The sequence below is a fragment of the Melospiza georgiana genome, chromosome Z (assembly GCF_028018845.1).
Source record: "Melospiza georgiana isolate bMelGeo1 chromosome Z, bMelGeo1.pri, whole genome shotgun sequence".
Classification (NCBI taxonomy): domain Eukaryota; kingdom Metazoa; phylum Chordata; class Aves; order Passeriformes; family Passerellidae; genus Melospiza; species Melospiza georgiana.
In genome coordinates this window covers 39249170-39264923 of record NC_080465.1, presented here as the reverse complement: position 1 = coordinate 39264923, position 15754 = coordinate 39249170, and the positions used below count along the sequence as shown (strand labels likewise).

At 45.0% G+C, this 15754-nt stretch overlaps 1 protein-coding gene across 2 annotated transcripts; it reads left to right on the top strand.

Annotated features, from left to right (window-relative positions):
* Window positions 1-308: 308 nt before the first annotated feature.
* On the top strand, window positions 309-14978 carry VLDLR (very low density lipoprotein receptor). 2 transcript variants are annotated; one of them, XM_058044008.1, is made up of 19 exons: window positions 309-591; window positions 4425-4544; window positions 5517-5639; window positions 6196-6318; window positions 7645-8016; window positions 8123-8245; window positions 8331-8453; window positions 8912-9031; window positions 9109-9234; window positions 9609-9780; window positions 10111-10335; window positions 10490-10608; window positions 10983-11122; window positions 11225-11366; window positions 11684-11830; window positions 12741-12830; window positions 13214-13291; window positions 13401-13570; window positions 13884-14978. In XM_058044008.1, the coding sequence occupies exons 1-19, from the start codon at window positions 378-380 to the stop codon at window positions 13917-13919; spliced, it is 2763 nt and encodes a 920-aa protein (XP_057899991.1). In that variant the 5' UTR covers window positions 309-377; the 3' UTR covers window positions 13920-14978. The 2 variants fall into 2 exon arrangements, with proteins under 2 accessions (XP_057899991.1, XP_057899992.1); XM_058044009.1 differs by lacking the exon at window positions 12741-12830 and having other exon boundaries at window positions 459-591; window positions 13884-14977.
* The last annotated feature ends 776 nt before the right edge of the window (window positions 14979-15754 follow it).

Genomic DNA, 15754 nt, shown 5'->3' with positions numbered 1-15754 from the left:
GCGCCTCCCGACCCGCTCCCGCCGGGAGTGCCGCGCTCCGCCGCCCCGGCGCAGGCTCTGGCGGCAGGGTCGCACCGCGCCCGTCCCCGCCCTGCGGAAGGAGGGCCGGGCGGGGGGGCGCGGGGGCTCAGCCCGCAGCACCTCACCGCTCCGCGCCGCCGCAGCGCCACTCACCGCGCCGCCCGTGCCCCGCCGAGCCGCGCCGAGCGGTGTGCGGGCGCGCCGCGGCGGCAGCAGGTGCCGCGGAGGAGGCAGCGGGGGCGGGCGGTGCTGGCGAGCCAACCGGGGCCCGGCGCGGCGCCGTGAGTCACTAGCGGGCGCGCAGGGCGGCCGGGCGGCTGCTATAAGAGCGCCGCGGGGACGGCCTCCCCCCGTGTATGTCTCCGGCTGCTGCCTCTGCTCCTCGGCTCCCCGCCCGCAGCGCCTGCCTGCCCGCGCACCCCGTCCCCGGCGTGGCGATGCGGCTGGACCGGCAGCGCGGAGAGCCGAACCCCTCGGCCGGCGGGCGCGGCGCGGAGCGGAGCGGGGTCCCGCGTTGCTGGGCGCTGCTGCTGCTGCTCGCCCTTGGCTGCCTGCGCGCCGCCGCCGACGGTGAGTGCGGGGCCGGGGGAGTGGGCTGGGGCCCGCACCGCCGGGGCGGCTCCCGCCGCTGCCCCCGCGGCGACGCCGTCTCCCACCGCCCTTTACTTTTGCCTCGCTCTCGTTATTTTCTCCCGCTCTTTCGGACTGCCTGCCCGCTGCCCCGGGGGAAGCGGGGCGGGCCCGGGTGAACAGGGGGGCGCTGCCGCCGCGTCGGCCCCGCCGCCCCCCGTGCCGGGCGAGGCGCCGCCTTTCCCCCGGGGCCCCGGGCGGCGGGAGCGGCGAGGGGGGACCGAGCCCCGGGAGCCCCCCGCCCGCTGCGGGAGGGGCCCGCCTTCCTGATCGATACTAAGGAGGAGGGTCTGAGGGTCTGAGGCTAACGCGAGAGGGTCGGGGAGGATTCGGGCTCTATTGTGGAGGGCGAAAGAGAAGCGCTTGGGAAGCTCGCGGCGTTAAAGGTTCTGTCAAACTGCGGTGCAACTTAGGCTTTGTGTTATCCAGCGGTGTTGGCATGGCTCTAGTTCAGGGTCCGGAGCAACCACCGTGAGGGGTCTCCACCTGGTGGCAAGGCTGGGTCCTGCCGGCGCCGGGTCCCTGCTCCCGGGGCTGGGCGTTCGCCAGTGGCGCTGCTCGTGGCCGGCTCCCGGGCTGCCTCGCGGCGTAGAAGCTGTTGCCCGTATTGGCAGAGATTTAAAAACGACCATCCAACTGGCTTATTTTACTCTTTAGTGGAGGAAATAATCATTGGCTGACTCCTTTCTTCCCTGAGGAGCTGAGCTTCAGCCTGCTCTCCTAGGTAGGAGGAGGGCAGTTGGAAGTCTGCATTGTCGTATTGCTCTTAAATCTCCTGACTATTGTCCTAAAGTAGGCCTAAGTGTCTGATCTTGGTAGTGTTTCCTATAACGGCGTGCGATTGTTTAGACACTAGGTACGTTGGGTAGAGCCCTGTCAGCATGTTGTTGTATCCAGAATTCATACAAAGAGAGGGAGGAGAAATGTCTGCTAGTCACCTCTTGTCTCCCAGTCCTGTAGGTTGCTCACGTGCCTGGTCACAACAGACATGGTTAAATAGTTGTAGAATGAAAGATCAAGCTGGCTGGCACTGAAAATGCTACTTCACTGTGCTCAGAAGTCATCACAAGGGATACACAGTGATGGGAGTTAGTAGGCTAGCTAACCAAGTTATTCTGATTGTTCTTTCAGTTTGAGTTAGTGGCCCCATCAGCTCTCTTCTGCTACTAGTTGTAATTGCCAGGGTCTGGGAGAAGTCTAAGCTAGTTCCTATATGAGCTCTCACAAGGTTTCCCAATCACGGTCGAGGCTTTTCTGGGACTTGGTGTCAGATGACAGTACACAAGTGTCACATGTTTGAAGCTGCCCAGACAAGTAATCTGGCAACTTGCTTAAGGGGCTGAGACTAACAGTGATAGCAGAGATATGGAGAAAGGTAGTTTAACTGGGGTAGCCAGTGTAACTGTGCTCCTTCACCCTACACCCATTGCTGCTTCTAGTAAGTAGTTATCTGGGGAAAATTAAAACAATATGTGTTAGCAGTCACGGGCTCTGATGTTACTGTTATCAACATTTTTCAGCCTAAGATATATTCCAATGAAGAGAAAATGTGTGAAGGTGCTTCTACTGTAAGAAGAGCACATAAAGAGAAGCTGTACATTTACACATATTCAGGAGCAGTAACAGATGCTGACCTCTACCTTTGTGCACCTGTGTAGGTGTTAGTTCTTGTCGATTTTTTTTACTTGTTTGTGGGCTAAAAGTAGTACCTCTGACATTTCACTTGGTATCAGCTGCAGAAGCAATGTTATATTCTTGGAACGGTTTGTTGTTAGGATTGTAATTGTAAAGTTACAGCTGTTGCTCCAAGCTCAGCTCTGGTTTCACTTAGTCTTGTGTGTAGCTTCCCTGTAGCATTTGATCAAAATGGTGTTACATTTGTAAGTCACAATGTACTAGGCAGCCTTAGCGATCCTTTTCTGGTTATTCTAGCTTGAAACAGAGTAACTAAGGGCCATGGTGTTATTTTGGGATCTCCTTAGTGGCAGGCTTAGTCTAATATCTCCGTATGCTATTTTGGGAAAGGTTGACTGTTCTCACTCTGAACGCCTGGATGAGGAAGTCCTGAAACTAGCAGGAGTTGGTTGTTGTTTCTTTTATTTCATGCAGTAGTACAGTAAAACCTGAAATATGTCACCAGGGCCCACAACTCTAACCTTCTTTTAGAGGTTGCTGGACAACAAGGTATCAGGCTTACAACAAGCTTCTAATTGTGGCACCTACTCCCACTCTTAGGTGGCTGGGTGTGCTGTCTAGCACAAGGCAAGCTAATTGACTGACAGCTCATGACCAAGTAGTAGTAGCAGCTTTACAAAGCCACGCTATTAGAAAGCACATGCTGCTGTAATTCCCAACCAGAAAAGGAAACCAGGGAATGGAAATAGTATACACAATAACTGATGTTCTGATTTTTGGTACTTTTTAAACATAGTTCCCATTAAAAAAGTTGTTAACTTTGTTCTTACGACTGGGTTACTGCTCTAGTCCCCCCGCAAGGCTACTAAAACATTAGCAGAACTCAGTAAGGTGCTTTCTCACATCCTTGCTCATGGATTTACATGAGACATTCAGCAGATAGAATTGCTCATGTTCTTGCTTGTACTGTCCATGCCTCATGCCTGATGGCTAGCCAGTATAATGTAAAATGGCTGAGTACCTTCCTTCTGCTTGGAAACTGTCCTGCATTTTGCATGTCATACTGAGAGGACATAAAAATAGCAAATAATACTCTACTAAAATTTGATGCCCTTTGAATGCCAGGACAAAGCACTCTCACTAAATGATGCAATAAACCAAGAAGGATCAGGAGTCTTGCATCATGCTCTGGGCATGTGCAGCCAATACTGATGCACAATCTTACACACTTGCCTGCGTGCATTAAGTGGAACAGCTCTGGCTTAGCTGCTGAAGATGCAGGCTGCTGCTTTTAGTGACAGTTATAGCAGGGCTTCCAAGACAAAGCGCATTCCCTTGAGGGATGGGGTCATACAGTTGTAGAGCTGAAGATACACTGAAAAATGCACTCCAAGGATCTTGCAGAAAGCAGTACCTTACTCAAACATACTAGCAAACCAAGATTTACCAGTTGTGAGACAATGGACTTCATTCCAGAAGGAAGTGATTAATTACCTTGCTCTTTTAGCATCACACTTCTTTTAATGTATACCAAGGAATGTCTCTGGATGCCACTTTTTGAGGGGTAACATAAAGCATGAAAACTTGCTCAGCTACAAAGCAGTTATCTAAGCTACTTTTACAGATGTCTTGGGGATTCTGCTGTAATGTGTTAGCAGCAGAGCATTGAAATGCTAATCTGGCTTGACATTAATCAAATTTAAACCAAATTTGCTTAAAGTTTGAAGAGTTTTGAGAATGTGATGCTAGGTGCAAGGCAGCAAAAGTAATTTTGGGCATGCATTTTTGTAAGCTTGACCTTGCCTTGAAGAGGAAAACTGAGTGAGAATAACACTGAGACTGTTTGCTGCTGTTTGGCAGGTGAATGGCTATGGTGCTTAAACTTTCTTGTACTGTGAAAAAGCTTTTGGCTTTACTTTCATAATCTAATAAGGTGATTGCAGAAATTTGGAGCTCATATCTGGTTTTGATGTTATGCTCTTGATTAGGCTGGGTAGCTTCTTGATCAGTGGGGAAAGCAAGATGGTATTGCTTTGTGGGAATCTATAAAAATCAGAGGGTTTTAGGGAGGTGGTAAAAAAGACAGCATAGCATTGCTTAACTGTAGTATTGAGGTGTAGGGTTTTTTTTCATTGAAGGTGCAAGAGCAAAATGTGAAGAATCCCAGTTTGCATGTGGTAATGGACGCTGTATTCCTCAAATCTGGAAATGTGATGGTGATGAAGACTGTTCAGATGGCAGTGATGAGAGTGCTTGTGGTAAGTAATCAAAATAATACCTCTGTAGTAGTACTTGCTAGCTGGAAGTGGGGACTTAACAGTAGATAGCTGGAGAGATACTTTCCTGCCCAGCACTTCAGGCAGTCGGAACAAAAGGACAAATTTCTTAGAATAACCACTATTGATTCCTTGTACCCATCTGAGGCAATTGAATTTTCCTGAGTGTTATCTAACTCTCCTGAAATTGGCAACTGAGACAAAGCTTGTGACCAAAATTCTTCACTTGTGAGAGTGATGACTGACAGGAACAGAATATAAGCCTGTTCTCAGTTGTTTCTTGAATACATAATAGAAAATGTTTGCTATTAGCACTCTGCTGTTGGCTATTCCATGGCTAAAAGCCCTGTTTTATATGTGGAAGTAATTCTGCTGTGTCTCCTATAAACATTAAGTCTAGCTTTGGCTGCCAACCTTTGCTTTAAGCAGGCATAGAAGCCAAGACAGATGACTAGATTTACTTGGAGACCAGGCAAAGCATACTCTATATCCATCACTGGTGTGGTTGAACTGCCAGTCTCCTCAGGCAGACCTAAACTATTACCCTAGAGTTACATAGTACCATGCTTCTGTAATGACAAATCAAATGCCTTGACTATAAACTCAGAGTTCAAAACCTAAATATTAATATCAGCAGACCTTATTTTAACTTAGGTCTGTTCAAAGCAGCAGCTAATATAAACTAACCTGCTTAGTCTCCTTAGCAATAGTGGTCCTTCAGTGCCTGATTAGATGAATATAAATGCTTCTCTGTACACAGAGAAATATTTGACCCCTTCCTACCCTGTAGGAAGTGGTCAACAGCACTGTTTACTCGGTTGGTGGGGGGCAACACCAGGCATCCACAAACCAAGGACATTGAATAACTTCCTAGGGCAGCAAAGCTGATCCCTGTTAGCAATAAATAAGCTAAGCTCTGGTGTCTCTAAACAAGTGTCTTTTTCTCCCTTGCAGTGAAGAAGACGTGTGCCGAATCTGACTTTGTGTGCCTCAGTGGTCAATGTGTGCCTAACAGATGGCAGTGTGACGGGGATCCCGACTGTGAGGATGGGTCTGATGAGAGTTCCGAGCTGTGCCGTAAGTGAACCTGGCGTGGTGGTGTAGCCAGGCCTCTGGGGAGGAGCATTTTGACTTCCTGCCTGCTTGTAGTCTGGCTCTCCTCCTGAAGCAGGGATGAACTTGTCTTGGGGAGCACCGTCCTAAGTGCTTGGCCTTGTCGGGGTCTTGAGGAGACTTTTCACTGCAGTACAGATCTATAGTATAGAAAGTGTCATTTTCCTGTATCAGTAGGATCCACAGTGTGGAAGATTTCAGCCCAAGTCCTAGTGCACTTTGGCATTACTCCTCCCCACTACTACTTGTTGTAGCTCAAGCTGCTACAGTGTAATCAGCATGCAGTCACAAAGCTGCCGCTACAAAGGTACCCTTAAAATATTAATCTCTTAAGAATTAGAAACATCTTTTTTAAACTGAACATTACAGAATAGTATAGCCTTTTCCATCAATTTATACAGATGTTGGCATCTAAATAATTGCAACTTTGTCCAGACCTGAAGCCTTTCAGTCTCAATTTTCAGCACAAATGCTGATACCCAAGTGGCTCCTAGATTGAACTAAAACTTTTTTTCAATAGACACAAGAACATGCCGGGTAAATGAAATCAGCTGTGGTCCTCAGTCAACTCAGTGTATCCCAGTGTCCTGGAAGTGTGATGGTGAAAAAGACTGTGACAGTGAAGAAGATGAACAGAATTGTGGTAAGGAGAGAAATGGCGATTGCATAACTCTATTTGAAATTGACTTGTCTGGAAAGGAGCTACCTGGGCAGTACATCTGGGAAGATAAATTTTTGATAGTGTCAATACCTCTCCTACATTAATCTTGTTTTGCAGCTACTTAAAGCAAACTTTTTTTAACAATCCTCTCTCCTGCTAAATTAAGAGCTACAATAATGTAAGCTTTTTAATGTATGTCTTTTTTTCTCTGCTAATTTTGGCAGTAGCCATAGGTATGTTTAGTCACTTGGCAAGCCAACTGTCAGAACTTGTTTTCTGGAGAGTTCCTGAAATTGCTGCTTACATTAACAAATTGTCTCCTAAAAGTGTAGCAGCAACTTTTAGCAAAGAGCATAGCTGATCTACCTTATAGTTCTATTCTGAAATATCTGTGGAGCTGGATTTCTGATGTTTGGGTGGCTGGGGCAGTGGGGAGGGAACTTCAGGCTGGTATGCAAGTAAAGCTGCCATTGCAGCATTAAAGCCAGCATTCCTGGCTTATTCAAAAGAATTTGCATACATTTGAGTTTTCTGAGGTGTCCTGAGACATACTTGCTGTAACCAAAGGCAAAGGGCTGGCTTCCATCAGAACCACCTTATATGGATGGCCTGATGAGACACAGATCTCCAGAATTTTGCTGTGTGTCTGTGGAGTTGCCATCTTACTCAACAAACTAATGCCTTAATCTACAAGTAAATCTACAGGCAGTGTTTCTAAAGAAGTTGATAAAACTATGAGCCTAGGCACACTGAGCTATTAGCTACATTGCTATTAAACCAACATAATTTGTATTGACATAAATTGCATGGGTGTGCTTAACCACAGGATCAACTCAGGCAAGACATTGGTCTGTTATCCCTACTGGTCCAAGCAAATGGGGCACTGCTGTCCTGGGGACCAGCACAAAACACTTGATTTCAAATTACAGTACATGCTGACCATCAGACTACCTTAATCTTAGTCTGTACTGTTGAGTTAGCATTTCTTTTACCTTCTGTCTTTGGTTCACAGTGTTAGACCCTGTTTTCTGAAAGACATGCTATCTGAAGTGCAGGACAGCCTAGCTACTTCAAAAGGTTATTTTCACTCAGTAGTTCAAATCTGATGCCAATCACTTACAATGTCCAAAGGCAATGAGGATGGTCTGTGGAACTCAAGTGTCCTGTAGGTGGTCATTTGGGCTTCCCTATTGCCTTGTACAGGATGCTGATATTGTATCAGCTAGCAGCTGAAAAACAAAATATCTTCACACAAAAGTCAGCCTTCTTGTGACAATATATTAATCTCTCTTACTCCCATTACCCCAGGCAATGTGACTTGTAGTCCAGCAGACTTCACATGCAGCAGTGGGCAATGTATTTCCAAGAGCTTTGTCTGCAATGGTCAAGATGACTGCAGTGATGGTAGTGATGAGCTGGAGTGTGCACCTCCTACCTGTGGAGTTCATGAGTTCCAGTGCAAGAGCTCGACTTGCATTCCCCTCAGCTGGGTGTGTGATGATGATGCTGACTGCCCTGACCGCTCAGATGAGTCTCTAGAGCAATGTGGCCGCCAGCCTGCACCTTCTGTGAAGTGCTCTGCCAGTGAGGTGCAGTGTGGCTCAGGTGAATGTATCCACAAAAAGTGGCGCTGTGATGGAGATCCTGACTGCAAGGATGGAAGTGATGAAATCAACTGCCGTAAGTTCACTTGGTCCTTCTCTAGGAGGTACTGCTTGACTCCTCTTTTATTTCCTTTGCTTCAGTAAACCTCAGGAGTAAAAGTCTGTCATGACTGTGTCCTCAGCTTCTCGGACCTGCAGACCAGACCAATTCAGATGTGAAGATGGGAACTGCATCCATGGGACTAGGCAGTGCAATGGTGTGAGAGATTGTCTGGATGGCACAGATGAAGCAAATTGTAACAATGGTAAGTGTGGAACTGAGCAAGAATAAAGTCTTTGCAGAATATCTGTTGAAGTTGGGAGTCACCCTCACAATCTTCCTTATGTCAGTTATTCAGTGCTCAGGACCTGGCAAATTCAAGTGCAGGAGTGGAGAATGCATAGATATCAATAAAGTGTGTAACCAGCAGAGAGACTGCAAGGACTGGAGTGATGAGCCCCTCAAGGAGTGTAGTAAGTGAATAAACTCTTTGCACAATGCTGATTACTAGATATGCTTAGATATAGCCTCTGAGTTGTCAGATGTCAGCTGGAATGCCCATTGGCACTTCTTGGTGGCAAATTTACAACTGAGACCAACCTCGATAATAGGCTAGTTTTATCACAGCCAAACTGGCTGATAGGATGATTTCTTTGTAGTCAGGAAAGCACTTGAATGCATTAGAAACACTGAAACTTCAGGAACCTCAATCTTTATTGCTGCCTGCTTGTAACACAGAGAAAGTGCTGGTAGCTGAGTGAACGTGAATTTGGGGGGGTTCTCTTGTATGTGACTTTGAGTGCCAGAACAGTTTATCAGATGTGACAGGCATTGTTAGAAAGTGGATGTGTACCTGGAAAAGTGCTCCATGGCTAAGACTATAAAACTAAACAAGAACGCCTTCTCAGAAGTGGCCGATTCTCTCTTGTAGACATCAACGAATGTCTGGTGAACAATGGTGGATGCTCTCATATCTGCAGAGATCTCATTATTGGCTATGAATGTGACTGTCCAGCTGGGTTTGAGCTTCTGGACAAGAGAACCTGTGGAGGTACATATCTAGTAGTTTGACATGGCCTCTACTGGTGATATTGGAAGTGAGCATAAATTAAATTTTTGTTTTTACAGATATTGATGAATGTCAGAACCCTGGTATATGTAGTCAGATCTGTATCAACCTGAAAGGGGGCTACAAATGTGAATGCAGCCGTGGCTATCAGATGGATCTTGCTACTGGGGTGTGCAAGGCAGTTGGTGAGTGTTGACATGACTTTCATATCTCCACTTTAAAATGAGTCAGCAAATGATGCACTGTCTATACTACTGTGGTTTTTACACTAGCTATTATGGTGTTACTGACCACTACTAAGACTTCAAATGATACCATGATACAGTACTTGAAGCTGCCTGACATAAACTGCTTGTGTCTGCTCCCTGGGCAGGAGGATCCTCCCCATCAAGTTGTGGAGGGAGAAAAGGATGAGGTATGGTACAGCCAAGACCTCTGTCAGCATCTGCTAGCAAGTGTGGAATGGCAAATACTAAATATGATGACTCTTAAAACTTTCTGTAAAAGAAAAGCATGTGACTGAATATCCAGAAGTATAGATAACAAACTCTTTTTACAGGGAAGGAACCAAGTCTAATTTTCACCAACCGTCGAGACATAAGGAAGATTGGCCTTGAGAGAAAAGAATATATTCAGCTTGTAGAGCAGCTAAGAAACTCTATAGCTCTAGATGCTGATATTGCTGAGCAAAAGCTTTACTGGGCAGACTTCAGCCAGAAAGCAATCTTCAGGTAAATGGGCTTAGCTTCTGTACCTAGTGTACTTCCCTAAACCATCCCATGGTTTTACCCAAGTAAGACCTATTTCTCTAGTCTCTGGTAATGAAAACTAGATTCGTGGTGTTCTAAAGACAAAGCACAGTTGATGCAAGCTGCCACAGCTACCAATGTGTATGCCTGTTGCACTTCCTAGTAACTGCTGCTACATTTGTACAAAAGGCACTCTGTGGAAAGTCCCACATGCATCTTCTGCCTGAAATCTTGTGCAGTATTTGCTGAGGTGTGCCAAGGGATAGTATCTGCAGTGGAAGTGGTTGAAAGCAAGTAATTCTTGTCTTCCAGTGCCTCTATTGATACCCGTGATAAAGTTGGAACACACATCAGAATCCTGGACAACATACACAGCCCTGCAGGAATTGCTGTAGACTGGGTTTATAAGAACATCTACTGGTCGGACTCAGCTGCAAAGACCATTTCAGTGGCTAGCCTAGATGGCACAAAAAGAAAGGTTTTGTTTCTCTCTGAGCTGAGAGAGCCAGCTTCTATTGCTGTAGATCCTATTTCTGGGTGAGTATTTGTCCAGGTTCTTTTAAAAGAGTACACCTACCAGCTACGTGTTCTGATAACTGACTTAGGTAGCCTTTGTTAGTTAATGGTCATAATAAAGAGTGATACTACACAGTACTATAGTGCATCATACAACATAAATTCTGCTTCACAGCTTTATGTACTGGTCAGACTGGGGTGAGCCAGCAAAAATTGAAAAAGCAGGAATGAATGGATTTGACAGACAGCAGCTTGTGACAACAGAAATCCAATGGCCTAATGGAATTGCTCTAGGTATGTTGAACTTGTCTCTGCCAGAGGTATTCTGGAGCTTAAGCAATTTTTTTGCTACAAAAGCCAAGGTCATTCTTCAGAGAAGTATTTTCAGCTTCTGAGAAAGGGAAGCTTCTGTATGCCTGAAGACACTGCAACAGGCATCAACACTTCTCAGAAACTGAAATAGTAACTTTTCCTGAACTGCTGTATATTATAGTTGAGGCACAGGCCACATAGGCATCACTGCAGCAGCCCTCTGTATGCTGGAATGGTAAGAAACTAGGGCAACACTGCCACCATTCTCAAACCTGTGCGTGTTTCAATTCTTGCAGCGAGCTTTGGAGGTTTCCTCCATGTGGACACTAAATGTATTGGTGTTTTCCCCCTCCTAGATCTTGTAAAAAGCCGCCTATACTGGCTTGATTCCAAACTACACATGGTGTCAAGTGTGGATTTGAATGGCCAGGATCGTAGAATTGTGCTGAAGTCACATATGTTCCTTCCTCATCCTCTTGCTCTAACCATTTTTGAGGTAAGAATGACTTCCTGTGGTCATTGTCAAAGATCCTCTTCTTGCTGGTATGGGGCTGATAGCACCATGGAGGTAATGGGATGCAATGGCATTGTCTTCTAGGACCGTGTGTACTGGATTGATGGAGAGAACGAGGCAGTCTATGGTGCCAACAAATTTACTGGAACCGATTTAGTTACTCTTGTGAACAACCTCAATGATGCACAGGACATCATTGTGTATCATGAACTTGTTCAGCCTTCAGGTAATTTCAATACAGTTTATAGTTAAGTGAGTGCATACTTGTAAGAAGCCTGCCCTGCCTGGATGGTGGCAAATGTTATCCCTTCACTGTACAGCTGTCCGTTCCTACTCCTGCTCTTGGAGCTTCTAATATAGGTAGCCCCATGGGGGTTGAGAGGTCTAGTTGCAATTGCTCTTTCTTGGGCAGAGCAGATATACATCTATAACCAGCTGGGACATGTAATGTTTTACAAAAACAATTACTGAGCAAATACTTCAGCAGAACACCTGGAGCATGAGGGCTCACTCTTGTTCACTCCTGAATTGCTGTACCAACAGGTAGGAACTGGTGTGAAGAGCACATGGCAAATGGAGGTTGTAGCTACCTGTGCCTGCCTGCTCCTCAGATAAATGAACATTCTCCAAAGTACACCTGTGCATGTCCAGCTGGGTACTTCTTACAGGAGGATGGTCTGAGATGTACAGGTACTGTAACACAACTGAGATCATTCCCAGGATGAATGGTGAAGGAGTATTGAACCATTAGGGGGAAGGAAATACACCACTATAGGCTACAGCTTTGCTAAAATTAATCTGATGTAAGTAATCCTGGAGGGGAGGTCCTTATGCTTTAATGTGGCCCTTAGAGTCTGTAGGTGCTGTTCAAAGTCCATGCTTTGCTTCTGCGTCATCATCATCATTTGCAACAGGATCTTGTACCTCCATGGCTTTCTGCAGACAGCAAGCACAAGGACAAAGCATACTCAGCCTCTTACAAAACAGGGGTATAAACTAACATGGCTGTACCTATAAATACACAGATCAAAAGGTGATTGGCTAATGCTGCTGCCCGAGGAAGCTTGTACCTCCCTTTGAGCATGCTGCTGTTCTAGAGTTGTCACTACTGACTATGCAGCAGGCTTGCTTTGTCCTGTGGAGTGGAACTAGAAACTCCAAGGTGCCACTGACTGCATTGCATATTGATTCTGACTGCTACAGACTGCTAAATGCAAGGATGCTGGCCTCCCTTGGCTGCTCTAAAAGGTTGCTATGGGTATCAAAGGCTGTACCTAATCAGTAAACTTGTAAAACTAAAATCTTATTGAGAAAACCTGAATGCGAGGGGTGGGATGGCTTGTGACTGTTGTGACTTTAAATGCCTGTAATTCATTCCTGATTAACTGCCTGGCCTTGTTCTTGGAACTAGTTTTCATCAAGAACTCTCTGCTGAGGGTGTGCTAGTGAAATAGTTAAAGTCAGTGTTCCCAGTGAAGCTAACAACCTGCATGATCATTTTTGCCATCTGCTGAACCTTCACTACCATGGCTCTCATAGCAAAGCCATTGCAGAACTTCAGGATTAACTGATCTATAATTAGTTCTTGATCTATAATTAGTTTCAGGTACTGGAACAACTGTGGCTTACACTGAGGCTAAAGATACCAGCACAACAGAAAAATCTCCAACTGTTGGACTAGTTCCTGGAGGTACTGGTCCCAATAACTCACACTGCTAAACATTAGAGAAATTAAATGCAAACTGACCAACTAGCCCACATGGAAGCTTTTTCCTTTGCATGCAAGTAGAGAACACAGGCCAGATCACTTGTGTAGTGTAGCATCTGGAGCATGTGTTAAACAGATTTAGTTCACATAGGACAGTGTGGAATCTGTAGGTTCCATGAAATCCCAGGAGTGCTCAGTAAAGGCAAACAATAAAGAAAGCTTCCAACTAATACAGAATGAAGCATGTTAGGCTGTTCTAGCAGAGAAGCTAATCAAATAGGAGCTTCTGGGTTTGGGAAATGCTTGCATATGACAATCTGCCAGCCTGTCAGTACGCAAGCTCACTGTGTCAAATTCTCATGCAGCGTTCAACACTAGTGGTACAACCTCTGAAGTAACGGCAGCTGGAAGAACATCAGCAGCTTGGATCATTCTTCCTGCTGGTGAGTAGAGCATTTACTAGCTTTTTGGACCCCATATTGTGGGACAAGCCACTCTTAGGAGCTTGACCTGACTCTACTCCATGTTTGCAATCTCTCTATCTCCTTGCAGTATTGCTGATGATGGCTGCAGCAGCTGGTTACTTCATGTGGCGTAACTGGCAGCACAAGAACATGAAAAGCATGAATTTTGATAATCCAGTTTACCTGAAAACCACAGAAGAGGACCTCACAATTGATATTGGAAGACACAGTGGTTCAGTAGGACACACCTACCCTGCAGTAAGTAAACCTATTATGTCTGAGACTCCAGGTTAATAATGGGAGTAGAAAGACTGCCAAATGATACCTGAATTGAATTTAGGAGAGGTCTCTGCTTTTGAAAGCTGCTGGCTGCAGGCACTACTGGGTTGAACCAACTGACAAGTTTACCCTATAATTAAGGTTAAAGTTCTGGTAGGTAACTAGTGTCTGTACCTAGGATGGAGTAACCTGTGCTGAATGTGATCACTAGCCTGCAGAATTAGCAATGATGTGTGTTGCTTTGTCTTTTATTAGTGCAACTGTAGCTAACTTGTACTTACTTTTTTTACAGATATCTGTTGTCAGCACAGATGATGATATGGCGTGAGCACTGGATCAGCAATCACTTTCAGTTTACTTGTGTCTTACACTCTTTGGGGATAGTAACCAGGTTTGTGGCTGAAGGACTTCCTCCATTCTTGGAAGAAAGAAGATACTTTCTGTATTTATGGAACACTTGTGTAAATAGTTATTTTCTACAGCTTAACAACTCTGTAAATACCTGTCCACAACAATTCAGCTGTTAGTGGTTACAGTTTTATCAGTAACCCATGGGTTGGTTAGTCAGTAACATCACTGACCAAATATAAAGCACTTTCCATAGAAAGCCATATTCCAGCCACAACTTGTAACACCTGTACATATGTCTATAGGCCACTTGTAAATAACTATTGGAAAATCACTATCAAGCACTTTGAAATACTTCAGATGTAAATTATTGTACACTCTTTTTCAATGATTGGGGCAATGGCAATAGGATAAAACGGGTTATTATGATTGCCAAAAATTTGTAAACATAAGTAATTTTATATGTACAATTGCTTCAGTCTTGTCTGTTACCTCCTAGAGGTCTACAAGAATGAATGATCTTTAAGAAACCACTGTAAAACTCAAATGCAGCCAAGGGGATAAAAATAAAATGAGTCAAGCAGTTAAAGTATTGTTCTTGATTATTATGGTAGCACTGAAGTAAAATGATGTATCTCCTAAGTTGAAAGCTTTAGTAGGCTGCACTACCACTGCCAGCCAGATCATGAAGTATTTCTTCAATTATTTCAGCAGCATTCTAGGCACAAGTGTCAGGTAACGTGTTTGTTCTTGAGAGTAATAGTCTGCACAGAGTAATGGACAGTGCGGGTCTCCTGTTGGAGAAGCCCAGCTGATCTCGTAAGTTAGCACTGACACAGGTGAAAATGACACAACTACTGCTACAATATTTTGAGAGGCAGCACCGGCAGACGTGCAAGAAGGAGACAGGTCAGAGCTCACCTCTGCCAGGTGAGTGAGAGGTCCTTGCAGCGCCAGGCTATTGGCAGTTACTCCCCGTAACTTTTGTAGTATGAGGTGCTACTTGACTGTTGCTAATCCTTCCCCCTTCAAGGTAAGAAAAAAATTGTTCATGGTGGGAGGGATGCAATTTCAAGGCTAAGACATAATTTGGAAGAAGCAATAATCTCTTGGTTATGCTTTTGTGATGACATATTAAATCATTCTCAATCAATCCTCTCTCTAAAATAGTAACAAAAAAAATCATTGAGTCAGAACTTGGATCAGTTCCTAGGCTTGCTTCTAATGCCTGTTCTCATTGCAGTTACAGCTGGGGTCTGTTCTCTTAATGGTCTTCTTGTATTGTGGACTCCTTTATTAACAGAGGAGGACAGCTGCCAACTTGTGCAGATTTAAAATAAGTTGTTTCTAGCAAGTTCACAACTCTTCAGGAAGTTGAAGCTTCTAACCAGCTATCTCTGGCAACTCTTGACTGCAGGCATTTAAGATATCAGGAACTCATGTGGACAAAATTGTCTTGCAAAGATTAGGATGTCAGGGGGCCTCTATAGTTTCTGGCTAGCAATACTGTATCTATTTTACCAAGTACCTTTTGGGATAAAGTGCCTTTCATAGCTGTGTAATATGTGAGGTTCATTAGTTATGGGGTAGAATTCAGCTTTTTCAGTTAAACTCCTACCTCTGGATACTCTGAAGTTGTAAAACAAAACATAATTCTCAGTCAGATGGTTAATTATAAATTCTCATGGCAGCTACTTACAGGCAAAATGCTCTGCCTTCCCAGTCTTTGTACAGAACAGCTCTACTATTTTTGATTAAGTTCATTGCTCTTGCCAGTATCATATCAAATGGTATAAGGAGAGACCAGTAAGACCA